Raw genomic sequence first — 27215 nt, forward strand, 5'->3', positions numbered from 1 at the left:
TCTACATTGAGGGACAAATTGTTACAAATTCTTAACGCATTATACTTACATTTACGACCTTTTTCAGCAATAGTAACTTGAGTTTTTGTAAACTTACCATTAAAGCTGAGCAGTACACCAAGTTAATTAAATCTATCAACAATTTCTATTTCATTGCCATTAAAGTTAAAAAAAAAATCGCCAGCTCGTAATCTTCCGCCATTACGAAATACAACAATTTTTGTTTTTTTCCATATTGACTGTCAATTGCCATTTGTCGGTATATTGTTTTAAGGAGTCTAACATTTTCTGCAAGCCAGAGGCAGATTCTGAGAAAAGGACAGTATCATCTGCATACATAAGAAGAAACAGAGAAATATCTCTCAAGAATAAAGCGTCACAGGAAGCATTCACATATATGGAGTCAAGGAAGGGAGATAACCCCTCCCCTTGCATTAAGCCCCGTGAGCACGAAAACAAATTCAGACAACTCAGACTTATATCTCACACAGGACTTTAAACCTTCATATAAAGATTTCAAAATATTTAATAATTTTCCTCTGATTCCATTATGAAAAAGTTTCAAAATTAATTTATTTCTATTCACACTATCGAAGGCCTTACGATAGTCAACAAAACAGCAGTAGTAAAGCTTACGATTTTTAGAAAGCATTTTCTTAATTATATCATGTAAAGTAAAAATAGCATCTTTAGTTCCAAATAGACTCGCACTGTTATCTTGAATTTGAGACAATGGCATTATATGTCAGACAGCCACCAAAGGAAATTATCAATACAAAGATAATGGAATGATGATCCTGAATAGTGTCCTTAAGATGATGACGCAATATTCACCCTACACAAACAAATGTGCAGACATGATAAACGAAGAGCGAAACAAACCCGTGTTCTCGTAGGGCCCACATTAGTCGCCTCATCAAAGTATATAGTGGAATACAATACAGTTTATTTTATTTCATTGGCACATGTTAATATCACATTACAACAATAGTTCACGTATTTACATAATTCAAAAATGTTATTTCATTTATATGATCGTAAAAACATTGACATCGGCCATGCTTATGAGACAATAAGTACGCGTATCTATAAAATACAAAATAAGTAAGTATTTAAAACTTATTGTATGAAACATCGTTTATATTTGTGTAAACACGTAAGTAAAACATAAATGTCGGTGGTCCATATGATAAATAGTTGCAGCTATGATATTCTGAATGTTGGAATTTGTCCTTAAAATTGTAATTTACCACTATCACCAAGGTCTATAAAATAAGGGTTTTAAATACGAGCTGCACTGAAGAATTCAGTTGCGATTTCAGAGTAAAATTCACAGTTAATTAAAAAACTGCTTCATCTTCCGAACTTTTGCATGACAAAGATTACATAAATGTAAGCGAATCAATTCCCTAAAGGGGATCGGATACGTCATATAGAAATATGCTGCAAATAATGTTACTAAATCTTCGCTATTGATATCCTATTTGGTTATTATACTACCTTTAATGGGGTTTTATTTAGTTATGTATTTATTTATTTATTTTTTATTAATTTATATATTTCACGTTATATTTTATAATATTGATTAAAAAAAGTTGTTTCACAATCTCACACTGATCAATTTATTCCGAGTTTTTCTCAAATAAATGATATGTAGGGTCTGTTTGGTCACGGTCTAAGGTCCTCGCTTGAGCCAAGGTCATATGCAGACGGAGAAGGGTTAGGGGAAGTTGTGACTATCAATAAGATCTAAAAAACTACAAATCTCGACACTTACATACATCATTTACAATGTACCTGGGCAACAGAGTAAAGACAACTTAAGAACACTTTTACTGCAAATTTTATGGTAAAAATGCGTGTAGAATGCTATAAACAATAAATATTCGAAGGAAGGGGACAAAGTACCAATGCATTAAACATGAGAAAAATAGTTTATACCATTTCAGTTTCTGACTTCAACAAGACTAGTCAAATGCTTGTGTACTACATTGTACACAGAAATAAAGGGAAGTAACTCGAACTTTTTAAAAATCATGTGACCAATAACCGGAAACACCAGCCATTCGTAAACAAAATCTATCATGATCGCGATCTGACGTTCAATCTTGTGACCCCTGAGAAGTTTACCAGTTGCAGGATGGCAGGAGGGATCACAGATACCGGTGCCGGCTACTCCAGGCTGGTGAGTAATCCTAACCATTCTAAACTCACGGACGGATATATAGCTAGACTAGAAATTTTACATCGAGAGGAGGGGTGGTTTACTGTACATTTCTGTTTCAGCACAGGGTCTTGTTGATACGTTAGGAGGTATATTTTTGTATAATTACTTTAAATTAACTCTCTCAATGCTCCTACCAATATCAACAAGGTCCATAACCCTTCTTGATCCGCCAGGCCCACTGGTGCTGGACTCACTAGTATCATAGTTAACCCGAGTTTCCTCTTGCCCCGACACCATACAGCTAGACATATATCAGTCAAAATGTGGAAGTCTGGTGTCAGAGCCAGAGAAAACTCGGGCTAGACCTATCTGTGAAAGGATACCTTTCAGTTTCTCTTTGAATGTCAAATGTTCACCAATGAATGGCGTATCCTACTTTTTTCAAGATTTTAATGCCTTTGATATTTGAACGTCGTAGAAAGGTGCTGTCAAAATAAACTTTAATTGAAACCCTAACGTTAGCTAAAAATTCTCTAAGAGACAGTAAATAATTGTTCCAACTGATATACATTGATTGTAAATATTCACGTTCTACTTTGGATTTCTAACAAAACAAATTTTGAGACTTTTTTTCTGTTTAGAAAAGTTTCACATTAAAACATATTGGTTTTTTTTTTCTCGTACAGATTGGCCTCATCTACATATTTAACCTGATCGTGGGCACTGGAGCCCTGACCATGCCAAGCGCGTTCGCCTCGGCCGGCTGGCTGCTGAGTCTTATCATTGTCATCGCACTGGCAATCGTTAGGTTTGTAGCACTGTTTAACATTATATTTTTATCTTATTTATTTCCTTGTTTAAAAAATCCGTTATATCACAGAAACTTCATTTTTTTGTTCTTGAATATTTCCTTGTAGCCAGGAGTTTTATGTTATTTAATACCCATACCACATATAAAATTTAATTAAAAAAAGAACGATTTACTTCCTTAACCCCTGAAGTTTCATAATGAACTATTCCAACCTTTGATTTGGAAGAGTTCATATGGGTCTTTAGGGATGAATGAGTTAACCAGGAAAACTGAAACAGTACCAACCTCGGCTATGGTATGAGGAAGTTCTCTTAGAACAAACACAACTTTAAAAATTATTTTAACGACCGAGGAAAATAGTAGACCTTATACGTTTGTGTATGTCTATATTTAGGGGTCGATGTTAAATGAATTATAGGATGTGTTAATATCAAACGCTTTTCTTTGCAGCAATATGACCGTTTCTTTTGTAACGGAGGCAATGGGTTGGGCCAATGCTAAACTTAGATACGACGCTGGTCAAGCACACATGGTAAGGGTCCAATCATAGCGTTGGTCATTGACCAACACAAGAGTTCTAAGTGTACAAGATTGAAATACACAGTCCTATTATACAATACAGAGGTTGCTTGGCATATCTTGCGAACTTATACAGGAAAGACAGAAAGATTGAAAGCTTGTGCGACTTCGTTTTGCTCTCCCCCTACCCACACGTAAAATTGTTGTCATTCATTGAAAGTATTGTCTTATTTTTAGCACTTGTCTCTATCTTCTAGTTTACTGGTACCAAACAGAAATGATGTCTTGGTCTAAGGTAGTGATGAACTCAATATCATACTATGAACTAATGTTATTAATCAGAGAATGATACCATTCCTGTGTGGATCTCTATTAAAGAATAAATACTGTGTATTTATAATGTGCATGTTTTTCAAATGTTTAAAACTATTTTTGCTAGCCACCTGTGAACGTATCGAGAGTTGTTGATGGAGAAGATGCGGACGAGTCCAGACCATTACTTCAGAACGGTAAAGATACATAACTGTGATAATTATAAAACAATTTATACTCAGAGGTGTCATAACACTTGCTTGCTCCTCGTGACTGAGTCAAAATGGCGTCCATAACAACATCAGAAAAAAATGCCCATAATTTGCTTAATTACTCACATTTGAGCCTAGAACTAATATTAATACCCGGACTCCTCTCTGATTTTTTTTTATCTCGTCGTCAGAAAGCTACTTTATCGAAGCTAACTTAAGTCATACTTCACCGTTTTAAAAAGACTCATTTTCTCTGCACTAAGTGCCTGCTCATATTTAAGCTTAAACCATCTTGGCACACTGATACTACCTGTATTGTGTTGCCTCGATTACTAAACATGTTTCTGTGCATTTAGTCTATAATTTTCAGTCATTTTATGCAACTTCCTGTGCGCAAAATATTCATGCTTAATATTAGACAAACGAGGAAAAATATAAACATTATGGCCAAATTGTTTACCTCTTTAGATTTTGTTTTGGTTTCGACACTTCAAACATTTAATTCATTAGACAGACAGACAGAAGATTAAAGTCAATCAATACCTACATATATGTTCACATTTCAAATTACGTAAAGATAGCGTTCATCAATAGAAAAAGGAAGGTTAAACCGGTCGGACCACAGTTGTTCGTTGATTAAATAAGGTCGGACCTAGTAAATCTGATGCAACTTTCAGACGAGCGTTTACAAAGCCTTGCAAGGCCTGTATAAACAGTTGCAGGTCCGCCAGAATTTATACCCGAAATTGTTACAAACCGGTTTTTCCGCATCAACGAAAAGGTCCCAGTGTCCTGGTAGGGGAGAGTGGGATCAGGTTCAAATAAAAATTTGTTTATTTTCCACGGCCTTTTGTGTAATCCACTGTTTAATATTTTCATTTTTTGGGCGGATTGGTGGAGTGGTTAACACTCCGGCCTTCCACGCAGTCGACCGGGGTTCGATCCCCAAAGTCGTAGTACGCATATCTCCAGCACACACGCAGGGATACACACAGGGAGATATTTACCAGGTGACACAGGACTAGTAGTTAGCGTCAGATAAGGCAGCTCCTGCGAATTCCTCAAAAATTGTATTGATCAATGTATATGCTAACTGTATTTATAAATTGTATATCTATGTACTGTAAAGCGCTTTAGGGTGGCTTATTCTAGCCTAGATAGGGCGCTATATCAAATGTTGTATATTATTATTATTATGATGTGAAATAGGGCAAAATGAAGAGCAGCTGGAGAGATACGTGTAACTGGGGAAGAAAAGAAATATTTGCGAGAAGTTGCCACTATAAAATAAATTGAATATAAGTCTTGAAATGAGAATTACTCAAGTTAATGTGTAACGAACATATCTTAAATGATAAGTGGTTAATTAATGGCGGTTGCTGTTAAAATCAACACATTATCAACGTGATCATTGATATCTCCTATGAAAACAACCGGGCGTAATGAAACCTTCAGTGTGCATGTATACATTTTATAGACAATTGTAAAAGAAAACAATAAAAATGACAACAGGAATATTGATTTATTTACAGGTACCTGTGACCACAGTACGAATCCCTGTGACATGACGGAGAGAACAGAACTGGTAAGTGGATCTTTATATATTCTAAATTAATACGTTTATCACGTCCTTAAATGGCCTTAGCTGTTAATAGGACGCTAAACTAAAATATATACCGATGTAGTCTATAAAATCAAGTTATCTCAGAATGAAGTTGAGATCAAATTTACCTTGTCCTATTTTGTTTAATCAACACAATATGATGTTTAAATCGGTTGTTTGTTTTCTGTTACAAACATGCTTATAACGTTTCAATAAATTAATATTATGACTTTCCTGTTTTTTCAGGGTCAAATGGCCAAAATGTTTTTCAATAAATGTAAGTATGTTTGGTTTTCACGGCTTCGTATTACACTTCATAATCAAGTTAGTGACATTACAAAATAAATATATACTTGTATTTAAATATGTAAACCGATAATGTCATACGACTGTGCCTTGTCATTGTATCTTGAAGGTTGTCAAATGCTTGTTCAGTTTCCGTTGTAATTTTAACATTGGTTAATGCGAGTTCTCAAAAAGGCGTCGACGAAAATGAAAAAAACCCAACAAGCATGAAACAAGAAAACAAACGTGGAAGGTACAATTCTTTATTGGCGACAGTACATAATATATAACCGAAAAAACGTCCAAAGCCGGATTTTAGAGCGGGAATGGGGTATTTTGACGGAAATCATCTGTACACAATCCAGCATCCGTGCATCGGGACTTTTCAGAAATTATGAACATGAGCACAATGATGCAGTTTATGAATTGTGATATAAAATAAAATTATAAACCTGCTATTCCGTCGTATGAGTTTGTTTGTACTGACAAATGTATTATTTGTTTGAATGGAAATATTGTCTGACCTTCAAAGTTTAAACTTCCGTTTGTAAAGTAGAAGATTTCCGGAACTGTAATGGGTTTTGGTCGAAATGCTATTATAAGACGATCCAGTCTATTGCGTCACATTTTCGAGAATGGTTTCCAATATTATAGTTTATTTAACACAATATTTCTTACTTGAATACATTTGGGTTACGTTAAATATTGTAGAAAATTAACGTATAAAAACATTCATTGACTTTATGCTTGGAGACACTTAGAACATTTTGAAATTGTTTATATTCGTGAAACTAATTGGTAATAATAGATGAAGTGTACTTCTTCTCGCTCATCTTTATTTTTGCGTGCAAATGTAGGCTATAATGCTTTCCGAAATTTTCTTACCTTTTTACTCGTTTTTCATACTACTGTTTATTTTCCTCCACTAAACGTTGGTCCCTCTAAACTTTTCAAACATGGCTGACAATTTCTTCAACACAAGCAGACGATGCTTTGTCAGATAGTTGCACATGCGCACAGACGGGTTGTAAACAGGATCAGCAATTACCAAACTCAAGTTGATTGGCATGCGTGATAAATTTCAAGATTTGCCAAATGTTGATGTGAATGTCAGTGATGGGTGTGTGGTTGTGACAGGCGGTCACGGTTTGTTTATGGCAATTCACGCGTTTTTTTCTTTTTATCACAGGATAACTTAGGTGTAAGTGGTGAATATATTTCCACTCGATCGAAGCTACAGTATAGTCCTCAAATAAAACGATTTCAACTTAACATCGTTTCACACAGTACATCCATGTAAGCAAAGAGATGTTTTGATACTTATGTACTAGCACTTTTCTGAGCGATTTTGTTTTTACATGGCAGGGGGTCTGTTGGCGTTCTACCTGTGTATGGTTCTCTATCTGTACGGGGATCTGGCCATTTACGCCGCAGCTGTACCAGTGTCACTCAGGGACGTAATATGGTAGGTCAAGCTCAAAGGTCAAAGGACGACCTGTATTTAACACCCAACATTTATGGTTCCATGATCATACATTTATTTAACTAGGAATAATAGTATAGAATTCGTTAATTAAAATCGTATATATGTTGCTCTAAGGATATTGAGACAGTCATTTACAAAGTTAGTAAATTGTAAAGAAAGAATATAGACTTGATGATTTTCCTAAACCACTTACAGTACTTCGTGGCAATACAAGATATGCGTTGGTCATATGACGACTATAGTACTAAAAATAGACTGCAGTCACTTCCATGTCTCATTAGCTTAGGACAAAGTGAAAAGGTCATGCTTCCATTAGGGGTTACGCAGTAATCGTCCCTGACCATGCTGTTGGACAAAGAATGTCATTTTCTTTCCCTTAACCTGCAAGTGTGCCAATGAAACTTGTATAGACGTCCGGGAACAGTTCATAGGTTTGGTCCTAACACCCAGGGGAAAATAGTTTTAGTTTGACTGTTGACTGATAAGGCATGAAATTAATGTTCTGTTATCTCATCAGTGAAAAACAAATGTTTCCTAACATTACCTTATCATTAACTCCTCTAAACCGGAATCGATGATGCAATCTACAGAAACTGTTTAACTGTTTAAAATGTATCTGACTATTTTTTATGGGCTTAAGCCTGTTGCTGTCAGCCAGTCAAAGTTTGACATGCAACTGACGAAACTACGGAACCGGCCAATAGTTTTGACTGTTAACTGGTTTGATTTTTTATTTGATTAGTCGAAATTGTTTCACTGATATTTATCTATTGATTAGGTATTCAATACTTAAATTCGAAATGAGTGTCTTTTGGTTTATAAACGTATACATGTAGAGCGTCTTCACAATTTTATTTCCAGCACCTATAAACTACCAAACGTGACAGAGGCGTGTAATCATTCCCTGAAACTGACCGACAGTGACAATTGTTGGGAGGGCAGAGACATTGACAGAGGTCAAGCCTACAGAATATGTCTGGTGAGAGGACGATTTTAATTTTGGTATCATGTACAGTTTATGAAACAAACAAACAAATTTAAGTATGAACCATAAGAATATATTCATATTGTTTGATGCTTTCTATTTACATTCAGTTCTAATAGCTTAGTGTTACCGTTCCTTCTCTTTTTACTACAGACGATTTTCTTTGTGACCGGAGGCCCGTTTGTTTTCTTCAACATCCAGAAAACCAAGTACCTCCAACTCTTCACTACAGTGATGCGATGGCTCTGTAAGAATTTTTCTTATATCTTTAAATTTCAAAAGTTAAACTACATGTATACATTGTTGTACATTTTCTTCAGTAGTATTCCTATTTGAACGTATTACATAGTGATTCAAATTCTGGTCTATATCTGTATTTTTAGTTATCAAAATCAGAGTCTCTGTTTCATTTCAGCCTTTGGAACCATGGTTGTCCTTGCCGTGATTCGATTGAGCAAAGGTCAAGGTCAAGGTCATCCAGAAGCGGCAGATTTCTCAGGAATACCAAATCTTTTTGGAGTGTGTGTTTACTCCTTTATGTGCCATCATTCTCTCCCAAGTCTCGTCACCCCGATAAACAACAAAAAAGGATTGTTTAGACTTATTGGACTAGACTTTCTTCTTATTCTTGGATTTTATGCTTTGATTTCATTTACAGGAATATTTGCTTTCAACAAACTCAACGATTTATACACATTGAATTTTCTCCCAGACCCATGTGACTCCTCTGAGCCAATCACAAATGTCGCAGTGATTCAGTATTTTCTAGCTTTGTTTCCTGTCTTTACTCTCAGTACCAATTTTCCAATTATTTCCATCACATTGAGAAATAATCTTAAAACGATGTTTTATAAAGGTGACTCCAATCCTTTTCCCTGGGTTGTAGATAGAATTGTATTTCCTTTAGGGGCCATAATACCTCCTTTTATAATTGCATTTTGCACAAGTCAAGTGGAGTTTCTTGTCGGGGTCACGGGGTCATACGCAGGCGCAGGGATTCAATATGTTATACCAGCGGCCCTAGTGTATTTTGCTAGAAAAGACATGAACAGAAGAGCTCCAAATTTGCAGAACCCTTACACCTCACCATTCAAACACAGAGCGTGGGTATGGTTCGCGTATACATGGGCAACGGTATGTATGGTGATCGTGTCGGTCAACCACATAATTACGGGTAAGTAGGTCAAAATTCAATCTTTTCTTAAACAGATATTTCGTTCAGTTTTTAGGGTGCTTTATATAGGTAAAGACAAGAGTTCCCTCCCGTCACTGTAGACCACTGGTGACTGGGGAGTGAATTTTATAAACAATAACTTGATATACTATCTGATAAAGGAATATTGACTTTTAACAATATGCCAAAGATAGCTTAAATTCAGTATATACATTAGTACAAATAAATGATATCTATAAATTCTTAGTTGTAAGTTCCATATATGGGCATCTGTTTTAAATTTTATTTTTTTAATGAATTATTTTACCAAAAGCAATGTTTGTTCAGTATTTGGCAAATATATTTGACTGCCAAAACCATGACAACCCAATGTTTTGTCATACTGACATATCTGAATGTGAAGTTGTTAACATTAGATAGTTTAATCAGAATCATTTCTACATCCGGTCTCATATCAGTGCTAAAACTTGAGGCAACCGAGAACCGTATTTTCTCGTTTACGGAAAGTGCCGACGGTTCCCGATTGGAACTTGAGGGTCTCTTTGGAAATTCTAGAATCGTCTCCAACATTTTGAGTATGAAAATACAACAACAATTTGACTGCCTTTCTTAGCAATTTTCTGTGTTCTTTTGAAGAAATTTGGACATTTTTTATTCAAATTTCTTCACGTGTTTTTACTTACATCAACTGGAGGTTTTGGTTGTCCATTTTTAAGTAAAGGTAAAGAAATAACGATTCCAGAATAGTTGCTGGTAAAAGTATCACAAATATATTGCCTTGGTTGGTAGTTCATTTTGTCCCTCTCTCCCTCTAAATCCGCTTTGAGGACAGTAAGCATCTATCTATCAAAAAGGAAAATATATAATTCTACTAATTCATTGCGATTCCGCTTTTGAAATGCACTTACTTGGTACGGAGCCGGTTTAGTTTCATCTTTCTTAGTTGTGATTACAAAGGGAAGCAACTCGGATAAACGGATAAATGAGAATGGTATTGTTATGACATTGCTCAAGAAAGATTGTTTCAGTTTAGTATTCCAGAAAGCATTGTTTTAAAACAATATATTTTTTAAATAAGTAAAAAGGAATCTGCTGTGGACTCTCTTAAAATTTTGTATCAGTAATTGTTCACACTTGGTGACACATTCAGTTTCATTACATCACAAAAATAGTTATTCCTAGCTTGTTTTTTCAAATATTTCCAGAAGTGTTCATTTTTCATTGTAGTGTACATTATAAACAATAAAAGTTTCAACTCATGTTTGATCAAATGTATTTATTTTAGAATTATCAGTACTTTTTTATGTGCCAAAACTTTTTTTATGTTTTGTACATGACTGAGAATGCATTACCGTCGTTTTACAAAAATGTTGTGGACCACATTCATGGTACTTCTCCTTTTTTTCGACATTGATATTTTATTTCTTGAATTTCCATTATTTTTGTGTTCTATAACATTTTTTGTTCATTCTGTACTAAGACGTCTTTCATTATGACGTCACAATCAAATATAAACTTCTCTGCAGTATTTAGATCTCAACTTACGAGGGTGAAAATGTTGTTTAAAACGTATGTATAAATCACAATACACAAAACTACCTTTCTAAAACTTTTTAATTTATCAGGTAATAAACCGATATAGTGTGACCTATATGTGAACGGGTGATTTTCCTGACAACTTGACATCCGATTTAGGTAGACTGCACTATATGAGCATGTTAGGTTAATCGGATCTCAGGGACCTGAGAATTTGGTACAGCTACATATATTTGGACTTGAACTAAGGTGTTTAAGAGAAATTGTACACATTTTAGGGGTTTGGATAAATTTTCTGCAAAACTGTCACCACCATGATGACATATATAATAAGAGCATGGGGTGGCATTGTTACAGAAAGTTTATCTAAACCTCTAAAACGTGTAAAACTATACTCTGAACATCATATTTTAGGTCCAAATATAGCTGTAACAGTTTCTCAGGTCCCTGTACATCGAACAAGTAGACTTAATTCTACTGTCGGTTTACGTACTGCATGTCTTGCTTTTGGTTGTGACGTCATAATAGAAACACTAATGCAAGGGAACATGTTGAGTTGTTTTTCTGGCAAAAGAAAATGTCATGTGAACGAAAGTATCTTACACTCCTGGACGGTGTTGCTTATAATATGAAATTACATTAATGTTATATTGTCTCATAAAACTCGTGTTGCTCGCTCCACTTATTGTTATTCTACTGTATTTATATGTGATACTATGAATTTTGTGGAGGATATGTCCAATTGGAAAAATGTTTATTATGATAAAGAAAGAAATATTTCAAACTTGCACTGGGTTTATTACTTTTTTGAAATTGAGAAAACTGTTTAATTTCCTTTATGTTGACAAAAATTGACTGTGAAATCGGTCAGTATTTGCTTTTATTGAGTCTTTGATTCTTTGTTGAGTTGTATGATATTCACATAGATTCCATAAGGGATATGATGTGACGTCACTATGTTTATTCTCCGTTAATTCTCCGAAGAATCAGTCTTCAGATATTGTAACAGTTTCCAACATTATTAAACAGCGCTACAAACTTCTTCCGGAATATGTTGTCTGAAAAGAAATCTCCAATATAATACGTTTTACAGTATCAAGTGTTTCGACAGGAAATGAAGTCGGGTATTAGACAGATCATTGATCAATTCAAAACGACAAATAGTGACCTTTAAGAATGTATTTTAATTTCATCTCATTTCCAATCGAACTGTATAGAAGTATAACAGGCATGCGAGGAATGGGAAAACAAAGGTCCCAGAAAAGGATTTTTCTTATACAGGAAGACTGAAAATTCGAAATATGTTCGACCGTTTGTTCATGTCATATTAAAAGGTAATACTGAAGATTGGACGAAACTGTCTACACTGAATCTCATTAATCCAAAATTCTTCACAGAATCAAATGATTTTAAAGAACTTTCCGGAAGCTTTTTTTTCAGGAGAAGAATCGCTGTTACGGAAAATGTATTATTTCGATTATTATAATTGAAAGAAACACACACATTTTTTTTTGCATGGATTGATGAGATTTCAATGTAAAAAAATACGGACATTAAATACTATGATTATGGAAAAAATAACAAGTTTTCGACTTGAGGTAGGTTTACATAGTGAAAAATTCTCTCGCCAAGAATTAAATTCTGAGATATAGATATCAAAGTTGATGAATCTTATTGAAGATCTGAGATATAGAATTTCCTTTTATCTAAATATGAAATTTGGATAATAATGTTGGATTTGTTCTCTGCAAAATATAGAGATATCCTTTCCATTACAGATGCCACAAATAAAGTCGACAATTCTGGCAAAGCGGAGTTGAAATCATCAAGATTCTTTAATGGATCACAAAATGTACTTATCACAGATGGCTTAAAAAGCTGAATAGAATAGCTATATGTTTGATAAAAAATACAAAATATCACAAATGCTTGGTAATGGTATATATCGGAAATATAGAACAAGACACAAGAACTCCGTATACGGAACACATATAACAAGAAAATATGTAACACAGCCGATTTCGAGGATTTCAACGACAATTTGAAATAGGATATTTGAGTGCACGTGAGATAAATTGTACCGTAACTACATACCACAGTCACATGCGATCGAGAACGAGAAAATCGCTTAACAAGGAAATTATCGTTTTTCTTCCTTCCCAGTTAACCATAATATCCCGTTTTCCCCAAATTCAACGTCATATTACAAATCATGGACAATTTAATTTTTAAAAAGATGTGTTTTTTACACTCAATTTGATAAAAACAAATTTCTGGTTCATGATCCCTGTGACGCAGTGAAACACTGACCGAATTACCCATAATCCCAAGAATACACTAGTACATATAATTATTAGTATAAAGTGAATACCAGGCATAACAGATACTGCAAACAGTTTATGTTATCGGTTGATACGTTTGATAAAAAACCATTGTGACATAATGCATGGTTGACTTGCCAAAATATTATTTCTATCAGACGTAAATAGATTTTAGTAACACATGTTTACAGTTCATTGACGGAAGTGTTTAAATTCAAATTTTAGACAAAAACCAAACTATTTGTAAATTTTGTTGTGCCGATAACAGTAAAATATTAGCAATAACAGGAAGCAGGAATGATATGATATATATTCTTTTAACGATTTTCATATCAACCGTTTTCTTCAATGCAATGAGTAGGTATTCATGTTTAATTGGCAAAACATAGGGTTGTGTAGAAAGAGACAGTAAATGATTGCACATATTTCATAAACACTGATCATGAATTGAAAAAAATGACTCAAATATATATTTCTTCAAAACAATTGTCCTGTGATTGTGGTACCACAATTCCTCCGAGAAGCAAGCACCATAATTATATCCATATTTAGGAATAAACTTTTTAGTTATCAATCCGCTCTTGAAGTTATTAAAGACTTTCATGGTGGTCTTACACTCACTTTTTATCATAAAGGTCCCAGAATTCGTTGTCTTTTTCATTTTTTGGCGCCAAAGTCACTTTTTCCGGTTGAGGCGGTGGCGGTGTGATTGGGGGTGTTTTGAAAATCACTTCCTCAAAGGCAGGCTCTTCCGGTTTAGACTTTGTAGTTGGCTTCTTCGGTTTTGGCTTAGGTTTTGGTGGAGCCGGATCAGATTTCGGTTTTGGCTTTGAAACGGCCCCCTTTTCCCAGTTCCGCTCTGCTTTTGGCATAGAGCTTAAGAACTCCCGAAATGATTTCCGCATCCGCTCGTACAGAATATTTTGCTCCGCCCATGTACCTGATATGTAGGAAAAGTAGTACCATAGTAGTCCTGCATGTGCCATGTGAAAATTAGGTGCAACACAAAGATATTTCAATAAATGTAGATAAACACATTTTTGTTATAACGTTTTCTATGACTGAACTGAAACATGCATTACGTACAAAGTTATTTAAATACGTAATAGTATAAAAATGTCTCTATCAATCTTTTTTCTGCTGTTTCTTAGCAAGTGTCTCCAAAAAGTAGGCTTCCCAAGCCTTTTTCATCCTCGTTTGAAGAACGTTATGTTCCGCCCATGTACCTAAAACAGAGGAGAAGGGAAAGGAACTTGTAGATGATAATGTTAGCAGTTTCAAAACAAGCAAACAGAATGGAGAAATGACTGGAAACTTGAAAGTTTGAGATTTTCCCATTCAAAATCATAATTTAAAATTTCTTTCAATAAAATATTAAGCTTTTCTCTTTCATATACTAGATTAAGATGAAAGATTTTCTTATTTATTTCATTTCAATACATGATCATGAGTGCTCCTCTATGAACAGTTGTGAACTAAGAGAAGTGATTGCAAATCTTGAAAACAAATGTCGAGAAACCTCAAACGTTCAAGCGTTTAGAAAAAAAGTATGTCGGGGAGGGAAAACGTGATGGTAGTTTGAAATTCGAATAATCCGGAGACGCCAGATAACTACATTCTAAAATACATCTATGTAATATTTCATGTTCTTTTATGACCGGTAACAATAGAGTTAACTTAGAAAACAGAAAGTGCCCAGAGCAACGACGTTCCAGTGTATACACCGGACTATCCGATTCAAAGTTAAAGCCTCGCTTATTGTCGTGACGTAAACTTTCGTGAACAGCCCTGAGAGTGTTCTACAACCCTGCAAATGTGTCTACACATGACACATACTATGAATTTTTACAAAAGAATTTCTGAAGTCGTTGATAGTCAGTACGTACTTAAACGATCTGAATGTGACGATTGACCCCATCATCATACGTTTGACCTCTTTAATATGAACCAGGGCCCGTCTGTTCATGAAAGACAGTTTTGCAGTGAATTTTCGTAAGGAATTGTAAAAACTGTCAAATTCATAGTCTGTGAAAGCAATGCAATGATTTGACTTTTGACCCTTTAGCCAAAACCTTAACTTTAACAAGGTACGAAGTGAAAAGTGCTAGCCAACACTTTGTATGTTCATGATATAAATGTCGAAACTCATAAGAATGTTTGTTTTCAATTTATTAAGAGCTCTCAACACAAGCATATAAATGTGCACACGATATATCTATGTATGACATGTTGTCCTTACTTATCTAAGAGAAATCCTATTTCATTTTTTTTCAATTTTCACAGTAATGTTAATAATATACGGCAGAACCCCCTTAATTTGGATACCGGTAAGAATACCCTAAAAGGGTATCCGGATTAATATATGCTTACAATGCTTCAACATCCGGTATTGACATCACTTCCGGTAAGTAGCGATTTCAGTTCAGACACATTTTGTTATTTTTGATTCAAAAATATCTAACAGATTATTTCGTGCAGTTAATTCTACATTTTTCAAAAAATCAATATGGATATTAAGTGTGATGATTGCAAGACCAAACAAAATAGAATTGGCTTCCTTTTGCATTCTTTAAGCAACTACAGTGCAGTAGTAGGCACACGATTTATAGTGAAAACAATGCTTTACAGAAGAGAGAGGGATATTTCTAATATTATTGAGCAGCATTTAAGGCATAAAAAAGGGAACATACAAATTATTTTCAATTGGCTTCGTATAGATTTTTATATTACTGTCTTTCACGGCAAGTCGTGCATGGGTTTTTGAAAATTCACACTTGGAATGGATAAACAAGCACTGGTACCAATAAACATGTTAATTAAAGCAAAGAATGGTGAGGTTACGATGAGGTTCAAAAGGGACCATTGAGTTACAAGGTACTGCTAAAAACTAATGATCGCACGGTTTCGTGAATGTGGTGGGATTAATAATTGTATCGGGTGTAATGTAGAATATATGGAAGATAAAAAGAGAACATGTATATTCAAGGTAGAGAAGTTATTTTCAAAAAATCTCATTTGAACGAAACGCTTTAAACGTCGTCAATACGAACAGTGGAACAGTGTTATACTGGACACTATCGTTTCTGACACTTAAACGTTAGGCAAAACCTAATAACACATAATTATCCGGAAAGCAGAATTTTGATTTTTCCACATCTTGGGTCCAGATTGGTAGGTTTCCAATGTACGTACATGTATATATGTTAGTTTTTTTGATAGTATGGATTTCGCAATAACGAATTCGTCGAGGAATAACTTGAGCTACATAGGAAAAGGGTAAATAACGTCAGTTTTTGGAAACATTAAAATACACATATTCGTCTACAGTTATTGTTCATGCGTGCAGTATTAATTAAGGTAGAAACACACCCAAAAGGTACAGCCACACGAAAACGACCAGGATACTTACTGAGTTCGTCCCTCTGATAACGCCATTGGTCCGGATCAGGGTATCGCCTTAGATGTACGCTATCATCGTACGCTAACTTCATCATACTCTTCTTGTGATTCATCGTATAACCGGGAAAGATGTTTTGGCGCATGGCATTTCCGAGCATTTCGTATTCCGGTTTTAATTCCTTATCCATATCGGGAATATCCAGGTGCTTACTTGGGCGCAACAACCGCTGTTTTCGCAATTTCTCTTCATTTACTGTCTTTTCGACTTTCTTTTCGTCAGATAAAAGAAAATCACAAACTTTGCTACCGAACTGATGACGAATATTCGGTGGCAGTGATACAATACTACGCGGTTGCGCTGCTGGACCAGCAGACGTGTGACGTGGAGTTTCGGTTGGAGCCTTCCGGTGTCGTTCACTATGACCTACATACGCCGGGTATTCTGTTTTTTCTCGCCTTATGGTCTCCATGCCGGGCCGCAGAATGTCCCCACACAAACTATACTGGTGCATAGGCGCTCTGTGGCCATATTTGTCCCTGTTGTAACTATTTCTGTCGTTTAAGCCTACGTAATTCATTTCCCTGGCAGCTTTTAAGGCGTTATCCGACATAGACAATGGGGATCTGCCAGATCCTGCTCTCTGAGGCACACGAGTGATGTTTTCCGTGTCAAAGTTTAATGCACCGAATTCCATGTTTTCAATGGCCCTCTTTGTCTTCAATAATTCGTCTTTCTGCTTTTCTATCTCTCCTTTCGTTGCTTGTACGACTTTATACTCTGAAAGACAAAATTAGTATAGGTTACCACTAAGACTTGTGTAGAAAAAACATCAGGGACTGAACTATGGTAATTAATTCTGAACCTTAACCGACAATAACACTTTTGAAACAATGTGTCATGTTTTTGTCGAATTGTCTAGACGCATCGTAAGTTTAACGCAATCTTGACTGCAGAAAAAAACTTTGAAAAAATAGTAAACATTCAACGATCATTTCCGTGTTTTCTGTCTTCCATGTGTGGCTGCTATCATTCCAAGTTAAAAACACGTGTTGTATATATTTTCCTTCTTTTGCATACTCATACCTAGTAAAATTAACGTGATTTTTTTTTCTGAAAATAAAAGCTAACTAGGCTTAGAATAATTGTGGTATTGGCTTCATGGTTGTTACCTCCTATTCACACAAGAACTGTGACGTAGATCGTTTGTGTGTAGATTCGCAGTGGACACGGTATATTATGTTGTCATTAAACTGAGATGCATTCAATACAGAACTAACTTTACATTCTTATATTACTAACACAAGGGAATATGTACATTTTTTACAGTATTTAGTTTAAAGGATTTGCGTACCACTGCCAAAATCTGAAACTTGGCATTGGACTGTCTGTGTTGGTTTTCTGATTTTTTTCTTCTTATTTTGCATGACTATTAATTTTGATCAACTTTTTGATAAATGATTTCCGAAAAGAAGAAATATACGAAATATAACCAATAACAGTGTAATGACAGGAAAACAGCATGTTTTGTAGGTTTTGTATTGTTTTACGGCCCATCGACAATTTGAGTCATTATAGAAATTTACAAAAAACTGAAAACACGAAAACCAGAAACAAAAGGTTAAAATGTGCAAAAGACGTCAAAATATATCAATAGCAAACGAATTTTTCATAAAATATATCATAGTTTATTATAGAGATTATTATTGAATGTAAATAAACATAGGCTGATTGCACAGAAACTGTATTAAATAAACAGTTCATAGAGGGTACATTATAAAATCTGTCAGGTAATTGTTTGAAATCAGCGCCTGCAGCGGGAAAGGAATCCTTGAATCGAACTCCACAATCAGCAAATTGAATATTGCTATTCAAGTTCCTTAAATTATCTACATGGCGTAAAAATGGAAGAATAGAAAAAATACATAAGCCACCCTAACACTTTTTTTCTAGACTGGCTTCACTATGTCGCCGACTTCAATCACTTTTTACAATTCGATGACCGTTAATGAACTTGCTGTGTCGAGGGACCATTATAAACGATAAACAAATTAATTTTATCAGGAAATTTATTACTCCGGAAAATTTTCCGGAACTGAAACGGTTCAGACTATACCGCGTCTCTCGATTGTTTAATATAAACGTGGATTATTCATCCAGATCGTGAGTTTAACATTCAGACAAAATATGTGTTCCATGTATCTGCATGTAAAGTATATCTACTACCTAAGTTTTATATTACAAAGAAATCATACACAATAGTTCAGATAATAGCCGAGATCGTAATTAATGCCGGCTTATCAAATGACTATATCAAATAAGAATACGACACCCTTACACATTTTCTACATTATTATCCACAGGGATTTGTATTTTATACGTAAACTCAGATAGAACTAGCACCTACCTGGCATATATATTTTAAAATCAATATTATTTATTTAGAAATTAATACAAACCCCTTCGATATCTGATCGATGTTTCAGACTCGAAACACTAAAAGAATACACATATTTTTTTCGATAATTCCATCATCAAACACCACATACATTTAGATGGTGCTAAGATTATATACCAATGTGTTATTACACGATTAGAGCTATACTATCAAATGTTGTCATTACTTCTATCGTTTTTAAGATCTGCATGTAATTAATTACCATTAAAAAAAATCAATTAATTGGTTAAATAATGACAAACAAATATTTGATAAACAATTCACTCATCAGCAGATAAATTATCTTGAAGGCGTCAAGCAAGTTATCACTGCAAATATGTACCTTTACCACCATGCAGGTAAGAGCTAGGCTGACAAACATATGTACGGTCCTTCATCAGACACATATCTATTTAGATATGGAAATAATATCTGGTTTGTATTATAAAGAGTCGGACTTAACTCCGGATAAAACAGTTGTACTCGTTTCGATTTATGTGAGCTATTTTAAGGTGTACATTTTAACTTGTACATGTTCATTTAGCATGATGATACATCACAAATGTAATTTAGTATCAACATGAAGCTTTAATCTGGTGAGATTTGTTTTTAGAAATTACAACAGGTGTGCTACAAGGCTGCTTACTTGGTATTTCTTTATTTACATGTAACGTTTTAAACTTGAAAGTAGGTGTTTGGCTTACATTGAGAAATCCTTTGACCCAAGCCTCTATTTAATTTCTGACACAGAACTTAGCCTTAATTTAAAAGGCATTAATGTTATATATAGATACAGAGAATCAGGTACAGTGTAAAATGTATCAACTATGTTTATAATAAAGTATTCTCTACAGCTGATGTATTGTTAAAGTATGGTCTTATCGCTTTGTCTAAGGAAATAGAACTGGTCTGGTGGAAAAATGACAATTCAGAAACTGTCAATCGGGGATAGGCTGAGATGAGTGATCGACGGGGTTGGTAAAGGGGTGGGGTCAAGAATTTCAGGGAGGGTGATTGTTACATTGTCACTATATAGTACAGATTTGGAAAAATTAGTAGATAGGTTTGAAACTGTTTTGCGTTGTTTAAACTTTGTATAAAGATACAATTATACAACAAATTCACACATGCACACACACACCTTTCATTTGTGAACGTAATTCTTCAGGAAGTTGGAAGCGTCCTTTCCGACGGAGTTCCTTGTTTTTCGAAACATCGATTTTCTGAATTCGATCCATCTCGTCCTTGGTGTGAATCTCCAGAGAGGATCCGAATAGAGAGTGTTTTGGCATGGCATCTGTCCGCCGAGCCCTCGCGAGCTCGGTCAGATCTATAGGCGACGCTGCTAATGCGGTCGCCATTTTGCTCTCTGAAAAAAAAATATAACAGCATATTTCTTTATTCCGAAACAGTTTCTGTTTTACTCTTAGCATGATTCTTTATTCGGAAATAGGATCTATTGCAATAAAATGAAAATCTATTTTGATTTCAACGCGAATATATTTTGGAAGTGCTTTTCCAAAGGGGTTAGAAAGGAGCATTGCTTTTTTGTGCATTTTATTACCTTCATATAACCACAACTCAAAACATTAATAACTGAATATACTTCATGGGAAGTGAATTCAATACATTAGCAGATCTTAACAATAACAGACTTTCTTAAATTGTCTCTAAAAGGCAACTGAATGCATATATCCATTGAAAGCCATCAAATAAAATATCACCAAAATGAGGTACTGTGCATTTTGAGATAATAGCTACAGATACGGCTTTTCAGCTATAGTTTAATGTGGGTTTCCTTAAATTATGTCATGATAAAATCTAATCTAATGTGAAATGAATTTCCTGCGCAGCCATTGTCTAATGAGAAATCGTTTAACTTTTCTATTTTGTTTGTGAATGAATTATATAATTTTATACTTCTTAGCAGATGATACATATATATATGCCTTGTCAACAAAACTTCAGTAATACATTTGGGAGAATAAGAACGTGTGCATGTCGTTTTTACATTGCCAACACTTGTTGAAAGCATTAAAGTGAGGTGGTGTGGGGGTAGCTTCAGGCAAACCAAATCCCGCTTCTTTAAAAACATTTCCCCCCTTCTGCAACACAAACACCCCCTTCAGATCAGATCATCATTAAGAAAATACATGTAAAAGTACATGATTTTTTTTCCCGAAAGTTTAAAGTTTATGCTTAAGTTAATTTAAGTGCAGGCATAGATAATTGAGAAATTTGAGTCGAAACTTTTTGATTGTTTATTTGGATGAGTTGGATATAAAATACAGATTATCTATATTCGTTTGAACAAGATTTAAGGTGACAGAACATTCCTATGCTGAGAAATAAAATAAGCTTGCATGTATACATGTTATAGGCATTTGCCCAGGTAAATTTATCACCTGTGACAAGTCTCGTGCTATCCGATCAACAGGTTATCGTACCGAATCAAAACGTGCTATCTGATCAATCGGTGTATTGTTTTATTAATGATTTAATGATCGAGCTTAATCAGACGAACCAATAACCGCGAATGAGATTTTATTGAATAACCACAATTGATTGACAGGGTTCATGTTTCCAGACGTACAACCCAACATAACATCTGCTCCCTCGACAGATGATTACATTCTAACCACATGAAAATTTATTGTAAACCTCACTAGGTCCCCTATGTGTTGCACGCCTTTCGCTAAGTATATGTCATACATAATTAAAGGAAACTGGTCGAAAAAGCAGGCCTAATATGCACTTCACGGGGTTATTGATTATGATAAACGTGATAACAATCACACATTTCACATGCCAAAATGTCAATCAAATCAAGGCAAAACCACTGACGACACAGCAAGTGTCGAAGGAGCCTACCTCACATCACCCGTGCACCCGGTCAACTTGTGTCTGGCGCTGCAACCGTCGACAGAGCGAACGAAAGGCGATACAACGTTCTTCCTTGTTCTTTACACTATATTCACCAAGCAAGCTGATGTCGTTGTCAGGGGGCGTTCCCTAATCGTGGATGCCATTTGGTAAGCCTCGGACTATTTTCATGAATTATGAGTCAACACCAAATGAGTTCCGATCGATTGAATGGCGCGCATTAATTGTGACGTAGTACACACTTCCGGTAATAGTTATTGAAGGAGATAAGCCGTACAGGTAACATTATTTCTGATTATCTTATTTTATCTATGAAATCATTCAACAACTTGTGAACATTTCTATTTATAAAAGATATAATTCGTTTTGCTTAACAATTTCATCAGATTCAACAATGTTGGCAATTGTTTCACAAGTTTTTGTCAGAATATTCAAGCATAAAACACTAGCTGCGATAACGTCGCTTTCTGACGACGAGAGATTTGTTTTATATATATTGCGTCGTCAGCAACCATTTCATCAGATTTTGTCACTTAGACACAGAGTTTGTAAAATATTTCTACTGTGAGAGTTTCAAAAAATATCGATCAGGTGTACAATGCCCTAATCAGATTAGCCTACTGAATTCCATGGTCTTACTCACTTTTCAGTTCAAAGACCTTTGGCTTCCTACGTCGAAATACATCTTCGTGTACTAGGAAAGTTAAATCACAGGCATACACTACTCTTGTAAGACCAGTTTTAGAATATGCCTCAACTTGTTGGGTCCCTATTCCATCAACCGCATACAACAATTAGACAATGTACAAGCTTTTGCCCTTCTTTGTGATAAAGATTCCCAATCTAATGATTTCATCATGTTTGTAATACAGCCTGTTTCTCTAGACCTGTACTCGTTGTACATTGTCTAATTGTTGTATGTCTTAAAGTTGTCCATCACAGTATTGTCCACGAGCTGTTGTGATTCCATGTCTTGATGGTGTTTGGAAAGGAGTGTTAGTAAATCTGGGTTCTAGAGGGTATAAGGGATCATGAAACTTTAGAAAGTCCTCTGTTGGCTGAGTGTATTGGCTAGTGATATTGCAACAAGATGTGACTTCATCAGGCCCATCTTTCTGACATTGTTGGTCACTTCATCTCATGGAGGGATGCAGGTGTAGTTGAAGTAGTTGTTGTTCATGAAAAATGCTGATTTTCTTTGCACTACCTCAAGTTTGTTGGTATTGTCCTTGGGCACAGACCAAACAAGGTTGGTTTAATCAATAATGTAATTGTTTTTTTCTGTTTTTAGGTCTAAACATTTTACTCTCAAAACCAAAGCAAGCAAGTAAACAAGAACAGACATGGCCAGCCGTTATCTCACCCGTATATCCTCCAGATTTGGAGCACAGATGAAACCATGGCGGACATCAAATGTGACATTTGCTGTCTTTCAGCGGTGTACACAAAATAACATCTCTGTCACAGCACCCAAATGTTTGTCTACAACACCCGCCAGAATGTGTATAGTGCAGACCAAGTTTGAGGCTTTCAATGTTCAGGATACAGAAGACTACAAGAAGAGAGTGATGGAAAGTGATATCCCAGTTGTTGTTGACTTCCATGCTTCGTAAGTGGTTGAATTTCATTCTCCTTACGAAAGTTTCAATTACCTGTAATGATCACTCTTTCACTGAGAACAAGTCTTTTTAGGTTGTCCCTATAGCATTTGGACTCAATCTTAATGTGCATTTACAAACAGAGACTTTGAATCCGATTCTGATATTGGTCTTGACACCTTAGCTTTATAAAATAAAAAAGGCTTGCATGGCACTAAAATCTAGCATAGGTAGCTATATGGGAAGTAGAAACATGTGTTTAGCCTCTCTGGTACTTTTTTAGACTTGATAATTTGATCAATGTGTATGATCTTCTTACTACAAATCTGGAATGATCCTTTTATGATCAGCTTAACCCTTTCACCACTGTGGACCATAATGTACTCATCCATATCAATGCATGGTAGAGTCTACTAAGTTACATAGGGGTGAAAAGGGTTAAAGTGAAATCTTCATCAACATTGGTATCTAAGCATAATTTCCATAGCCTCATAAACTGACAGACATAAATGTATTTTGACTGTTTTTTATCAGGTGGTGTGGTCCATGTAAGCTGTTAGGCCCACGCTTAGAATCTCTCATCTCAAGTAAAGGAGGAAAGGTTGCCCTAGCAAAAGTGGATGTGGATGAAAACACAGACTTGGCCATTGAATATGGGGTAAGGCAGTCCTTGACTATTAATTGGCAGTAATGAGATGGCTATTGAGTTTGGGATCATGGGGAATAACAGTGCATGGGTGTTGAAAATGGGACAAGTCTGTCCTTGTCTATTGAATATTGGGTAAGGATATGTACTTTGACAATGGGGTAGGTCAATACTTGGCTATTTATTATTGGATAAATAAGTTCTTGGCTATTGAATATGGGGTAAGATGGTATTGGTCTATTTATTGAAGATGTGTAAGGTAGAACTTGGCTGTTGAATTTGGGATGAGGTGGTACATAACAGTTATGAGTATGGGCCATGGGGCAAGTAAAAACTTGACTATTGAATATGGGGTAAATTTGTACTTTGCTATTGAATGTTGGATAACTTATAACTTGGTTATTGAATATAGGGTTAGGCTGTATATATGTGGCTATTGAATATGGGGTAAGTCAAAACTTGGCTATTAAATATGGGGTAACTTAGAACTTAGCTACTGAATGTTTGGCAAGTTAGAACTTGGTTATATAGTATGGGGTAATGTGGCGATTGGCTGTTGGGTAAGGCACAAATATTACAACTGAAACCTGTCTACACTAGACACCACAGAGACCTTATCGATATGTTTCCATTTGTAAAAGATAACTTTTCCCAGTAAACCTTGAGACCTAGATGGTTTTTTTTTAATTATTGGATTCAGTAGGGTCCTGATTAAACAAGAACATACATGTACTAGACAATATCAGAAATTGGTTTCAGAAACTAAGACCCCAAATTCTTGACCTTGCAAATTTAAGTTCTACACAGTATAACATTGCCAGAGTGATTGCTTGAGATTATTTAAAAACTTTACAAGCTTTCTACAAGCATTTTGATATTCATATTCTATTTTTTTCAGGAAACTTAAATTCATTATGTTCCATATATTTTTTTGGTAATGTAAATAATGTAAAGACTTGTTTTCTTCACTTTCGGTTCTCAAAATAAGTAATATTTCTAACATTACAAAATCCTTTTTAGATATTATAAAGTGCAGTATTTCAGATTTTGATAGTATTATTATAGTACTTGTTTGAAATTTAATAGCCTAAAAAGATAAATATAGAAACTAAAATGCGAAGGAAGATATTCATAAACATACTATGTCTTCAGAAAATGATGACATTTTACAGATTTGTTTTCTTCTCCAAAATTGCAGGTTAACAGTGTACCTACGGTCCTTGGAGTAAAAGATGGACAAGTTCTGGATAAATTTATCGGACTACAAGAGGATGATGTACTAAATACATTTATTGAGAAGTTGATCTGCTGAGTGGTCAGGGCAATGTAAGGAGAGATTGAGCTAACATATAACATGGACAATAACTGGGAAGTTGTTCCCTGAGAGGTCTGAGGAGTGTAAGGAGAGATTGAGCTCACATGTAACATCGACAATAACTGGGATGTTGTTCCCTGAGAGGTCTGAGGAGTGTAAGGAGAGATTGAGCTCACATGTAATATCGACAAGAACTGGAAAATTTGATCCCAAAATTACAGAAATTATGTGAGACTTTACTTGAAATTGCAAAAAAAATGAATTTTAACCAAGACTTTTTTAAACACAAACTTTTCTTAGGTACTTGTAAGCAATATATGACTTGAGACCTTCTATGTAGATCTATAAAATTATTTTGGATTTGTATTTTGTGCAAAAAAAGAAGAAGGTTTTTGCTTCAGCATTAGAATTTTCATTTGTGTTGTGAGGAACAACTTTTCCAAGTATCCAATTTTGTTTATAAAATATATTTCCAATAATTTTTGTTCAAACGAGAGTATTATTTTCGCTTCATTTATGAGCATCTGTCCATGGCCAGTCTGCATCATTTTCTGGATAACTTTAAAAAGATTTAATAGTTCAGTGTTTTTCTGGGGACTTTTTGGTGCCGATAATGGGCCCCATTCGCAATTGAAATTGTTTCCCATTTACACCTAATTACAAAAATTTGCAGTTTACTCCTTAAAGATTTCTTCTCGTGCGGTATATTTTCTTTCCAAAATAAGACAAAAAGGCCCCATCCCAAATTAACAAAAATAAAATACTGGGGTAATACTTTTGTCAATTTCATTAGAATAGTAAAGGTGTGTAAGTGTTAAGTTATTTATGAAATCATATATTGGGCATTAAAATCATGTTGTCACAAAGATGTTGTATGGACTTTTACAAACTCATTGTGATAATAAACATGAGAAGTGCTATTTTGACAAATGATTACTGTTTATTGAATAATACTTAACGTGACTGCAGTTTGATTTGTGTTACCTTCATAGTTTTTTTCAATAGATGAATCAATGAATTGTGAATTTAACATGCTTCATGAATATGCCTGATTTTATTACAGTATGTTTACCATTGTTACTGCTAAAATCCATTTTTTGTACCATAGGGTTGAGTGTCACACTGTTTGACTGAAAAAAGAAAGTTTTGTTTCAAAGTATCTTACAGAACTTCATCAGCCCATCACCACAATATAGATCATGAATTTATCAAGCAGCATGAATATGGTATGCACAATTTCATGAAAACATTACCCTGTAGTACAGTTGTATATTACATAGTTGGGTATCATAGGCTTTTAGGTCACCTGAGCTTTGCTCAAGTGACCTATTCTAATGGCTTGTCGTCCGTCGTGCGTAAACTTTTTACCTTTTCAACTTCTTCTCAAGAACAAGTGGATGGATTTTTTTTCAAACTTGGTAAAAATCATCCTTGGTAGATGAGGCTACAAAATTGTAAATTTGGAATTCCTACCCCAACCCCTGGGGCCAGGGTGGGGGCCCAGAGGGAAAATTAACCAATATTTCAA

General features: G+C 35.0%; 3 protein-coding genes across 5 annotated transcripts; 2 read left to right on the plus strand and 1 right to left on the minus strand.

The window, feature by feature from the left end:
• Positions 1 to 2046: 2046 nt before the first annotated feature.
• LOC110449872 (transmembrane protein 104-like) lies at positions 2047 to 11874 on the plus strand. The gene is made up of 10 exons (XM_021497014.1): positions 2047 to 2185; positions 2854 to 2975; positions 3429 to 3510; positions 3937 to 4006; positions 5554 to 5606; positions 5871 to 5901; positions 7275 to 7374; positions 8257 to 8374; positions 8534 to 8627; positions 8796 to 11874. The coding sequence occupies exons 1-10, from the start codon at positions 2141 to 2143 to the stop codon at positions 9560 to 9562; spliced, it is 1482 nt and encodes a 493-aa protein (XP_021352689.1). The 5' UTR covers positions 2047 to 2140; the 3' UTR covers positions 9563 to 11874.
• A 380-nt stretch (positions 11875 to 12254) lies between these two features.
• On the minus strand, positions 12255 to 22255 carry LOC110449873. 3 transcript variants are annotated; one of them, XM_021497017.1, is made up of 5 exons: positions 22117 to 22255; positions 20387 to 20614; positions 16821 to 17588; positions 14498 to 14637; positions 14271 to 14351 (listed from the first exon to the last, which is right to left on the minus strand). In XM_021497017.1, exons 2-4 carry the CDS (start codon positions 20604 to 20606, stop codon positions 14537 to 14539), a joined length of 1089 nt encoding a protein of 362 aa, XP_021352692.1. In that variant the 5' UTR covers positions 20607 to 20614; positions 22117 to 22255; the 3' UTR covers positions 14271 to 14351; positions 14498 to 14536. The 3 variants fall into 3 exon arrangements, with proteins under 3 accessions (XP_021352690.1, XP_021352691.1, XP_021352692.1); XM_021497015.1 differs by lacking the exon at positions 14498 to 14637 and having other exon boundaries at positions 12255 to 14351; XM_021497016.1 differs by having other exon boundaries at positions 14259 to 14637; positions 22117 to 22254.
• A 63-nt stretch (positions 22256 to 22318) lies between these two features.
• LOC110449874 (thioredoxin, mitochondrial-like) lies at positions 22319 to 26681 on the plus strand. The gene is made up of 4 exons (XM_021497019.1): positions 22319 to 22407; positions 23420 to 23737; positions 24261 to 24384; positions 25571 to 26681. Exons 2-4 carry the CDS (start codon positions 23472 to 23474, stop codon positions 25682 to 25684), a joined length of 504 nt encoding a protein of 167 aa, XP_021352694.1. The 5' UTR covers positions 22319 to 22407; positions 23420 to 23471; the 3' UTR covers positions 25685 to 26681.
• The last annotated feature ends 534 nt before the right edge of the window (positions 26682 to 27215 follow it).

This window comes from Mizuhopecten yessoensis, unplaced genomic scaffold, assembly GCF_002113885.1.
Source record: "Mizuhopecten yessoensis strain PY_sf001 unplaced genomic scaffold, ASM211388v2 scaffold4837, whole genome shotgun sequence".
NCBI lineage: Eukaryota > Metazoa > Mollusca > Bivalvia > Pectinida > Pectinidae > Mizuhopecten > Mizuhopecten yessoensis.

Bases quoted from the DNA above. Each gene is read 5' to 3' on its own strand.
- LOC110449872 (XM_021497014.1), top strand. From the start codon at position 2,141: ATGGCAGGAGGGATCACAGATACCGGTGCCGGCTACTCCAGGCTG. The intron at 4,007-5,553 runs GTAAAGATACAT...ATTTATTTACAG, and splicing joins CAGACCATTACTTCAGAACG to GTACCTGTGACCACAGTACG. The intron at 8,375-8,533 runs GTGAGAGGACGA...TTTTTACTACAG, and splicing joins AAGCCTACAGAATATGTCTG to ACGATTTTCTTTGTGACCGG.
- LOC110449873 (XM_021497015.1), bottom strand. From the start codon at position 20,606: ATGGCGACCGCATTAGCAGCGTCGCCTATAGATCTGACCGAGCTCGCG. The intron at 17,589-20,386 runs GTGTGTGTGTGC...TTTGTCTTTCAG, and splicing joins ATTACGTTCACAAATGAAAG to AGTATAAAGTCGTACAAGCA. The intron at 14,352-16,820 runs GTAAGTATCCTG...CCTACATATCAG, and splicing joins TTATCAGAGGGACGAACTCA to GTACATGGGCGGAGCAAAAT.
- LOC110449874 (XM_021497019.1), top strand. From the start codon at position 23,472: ATGGCCAGCCGTTATCTCACCCGTATATCCTCCAGATTTGGAGCACAG. The intron at 23,738-24,260 runs GTAAGTGGTTGA...GTTTTTTATCAG, and splicing joins GTTGTTGACTTCCATGCTTC to GTGGTGTGGTCCATGTAAGC. The intron at 24,385-25,570 runs GTAAGGCAGTCC...CCAAAATTGCAG, and splicing joins ACTTGGCCATTGAATATGGG to GTTAACAGTGTACCTACGGT.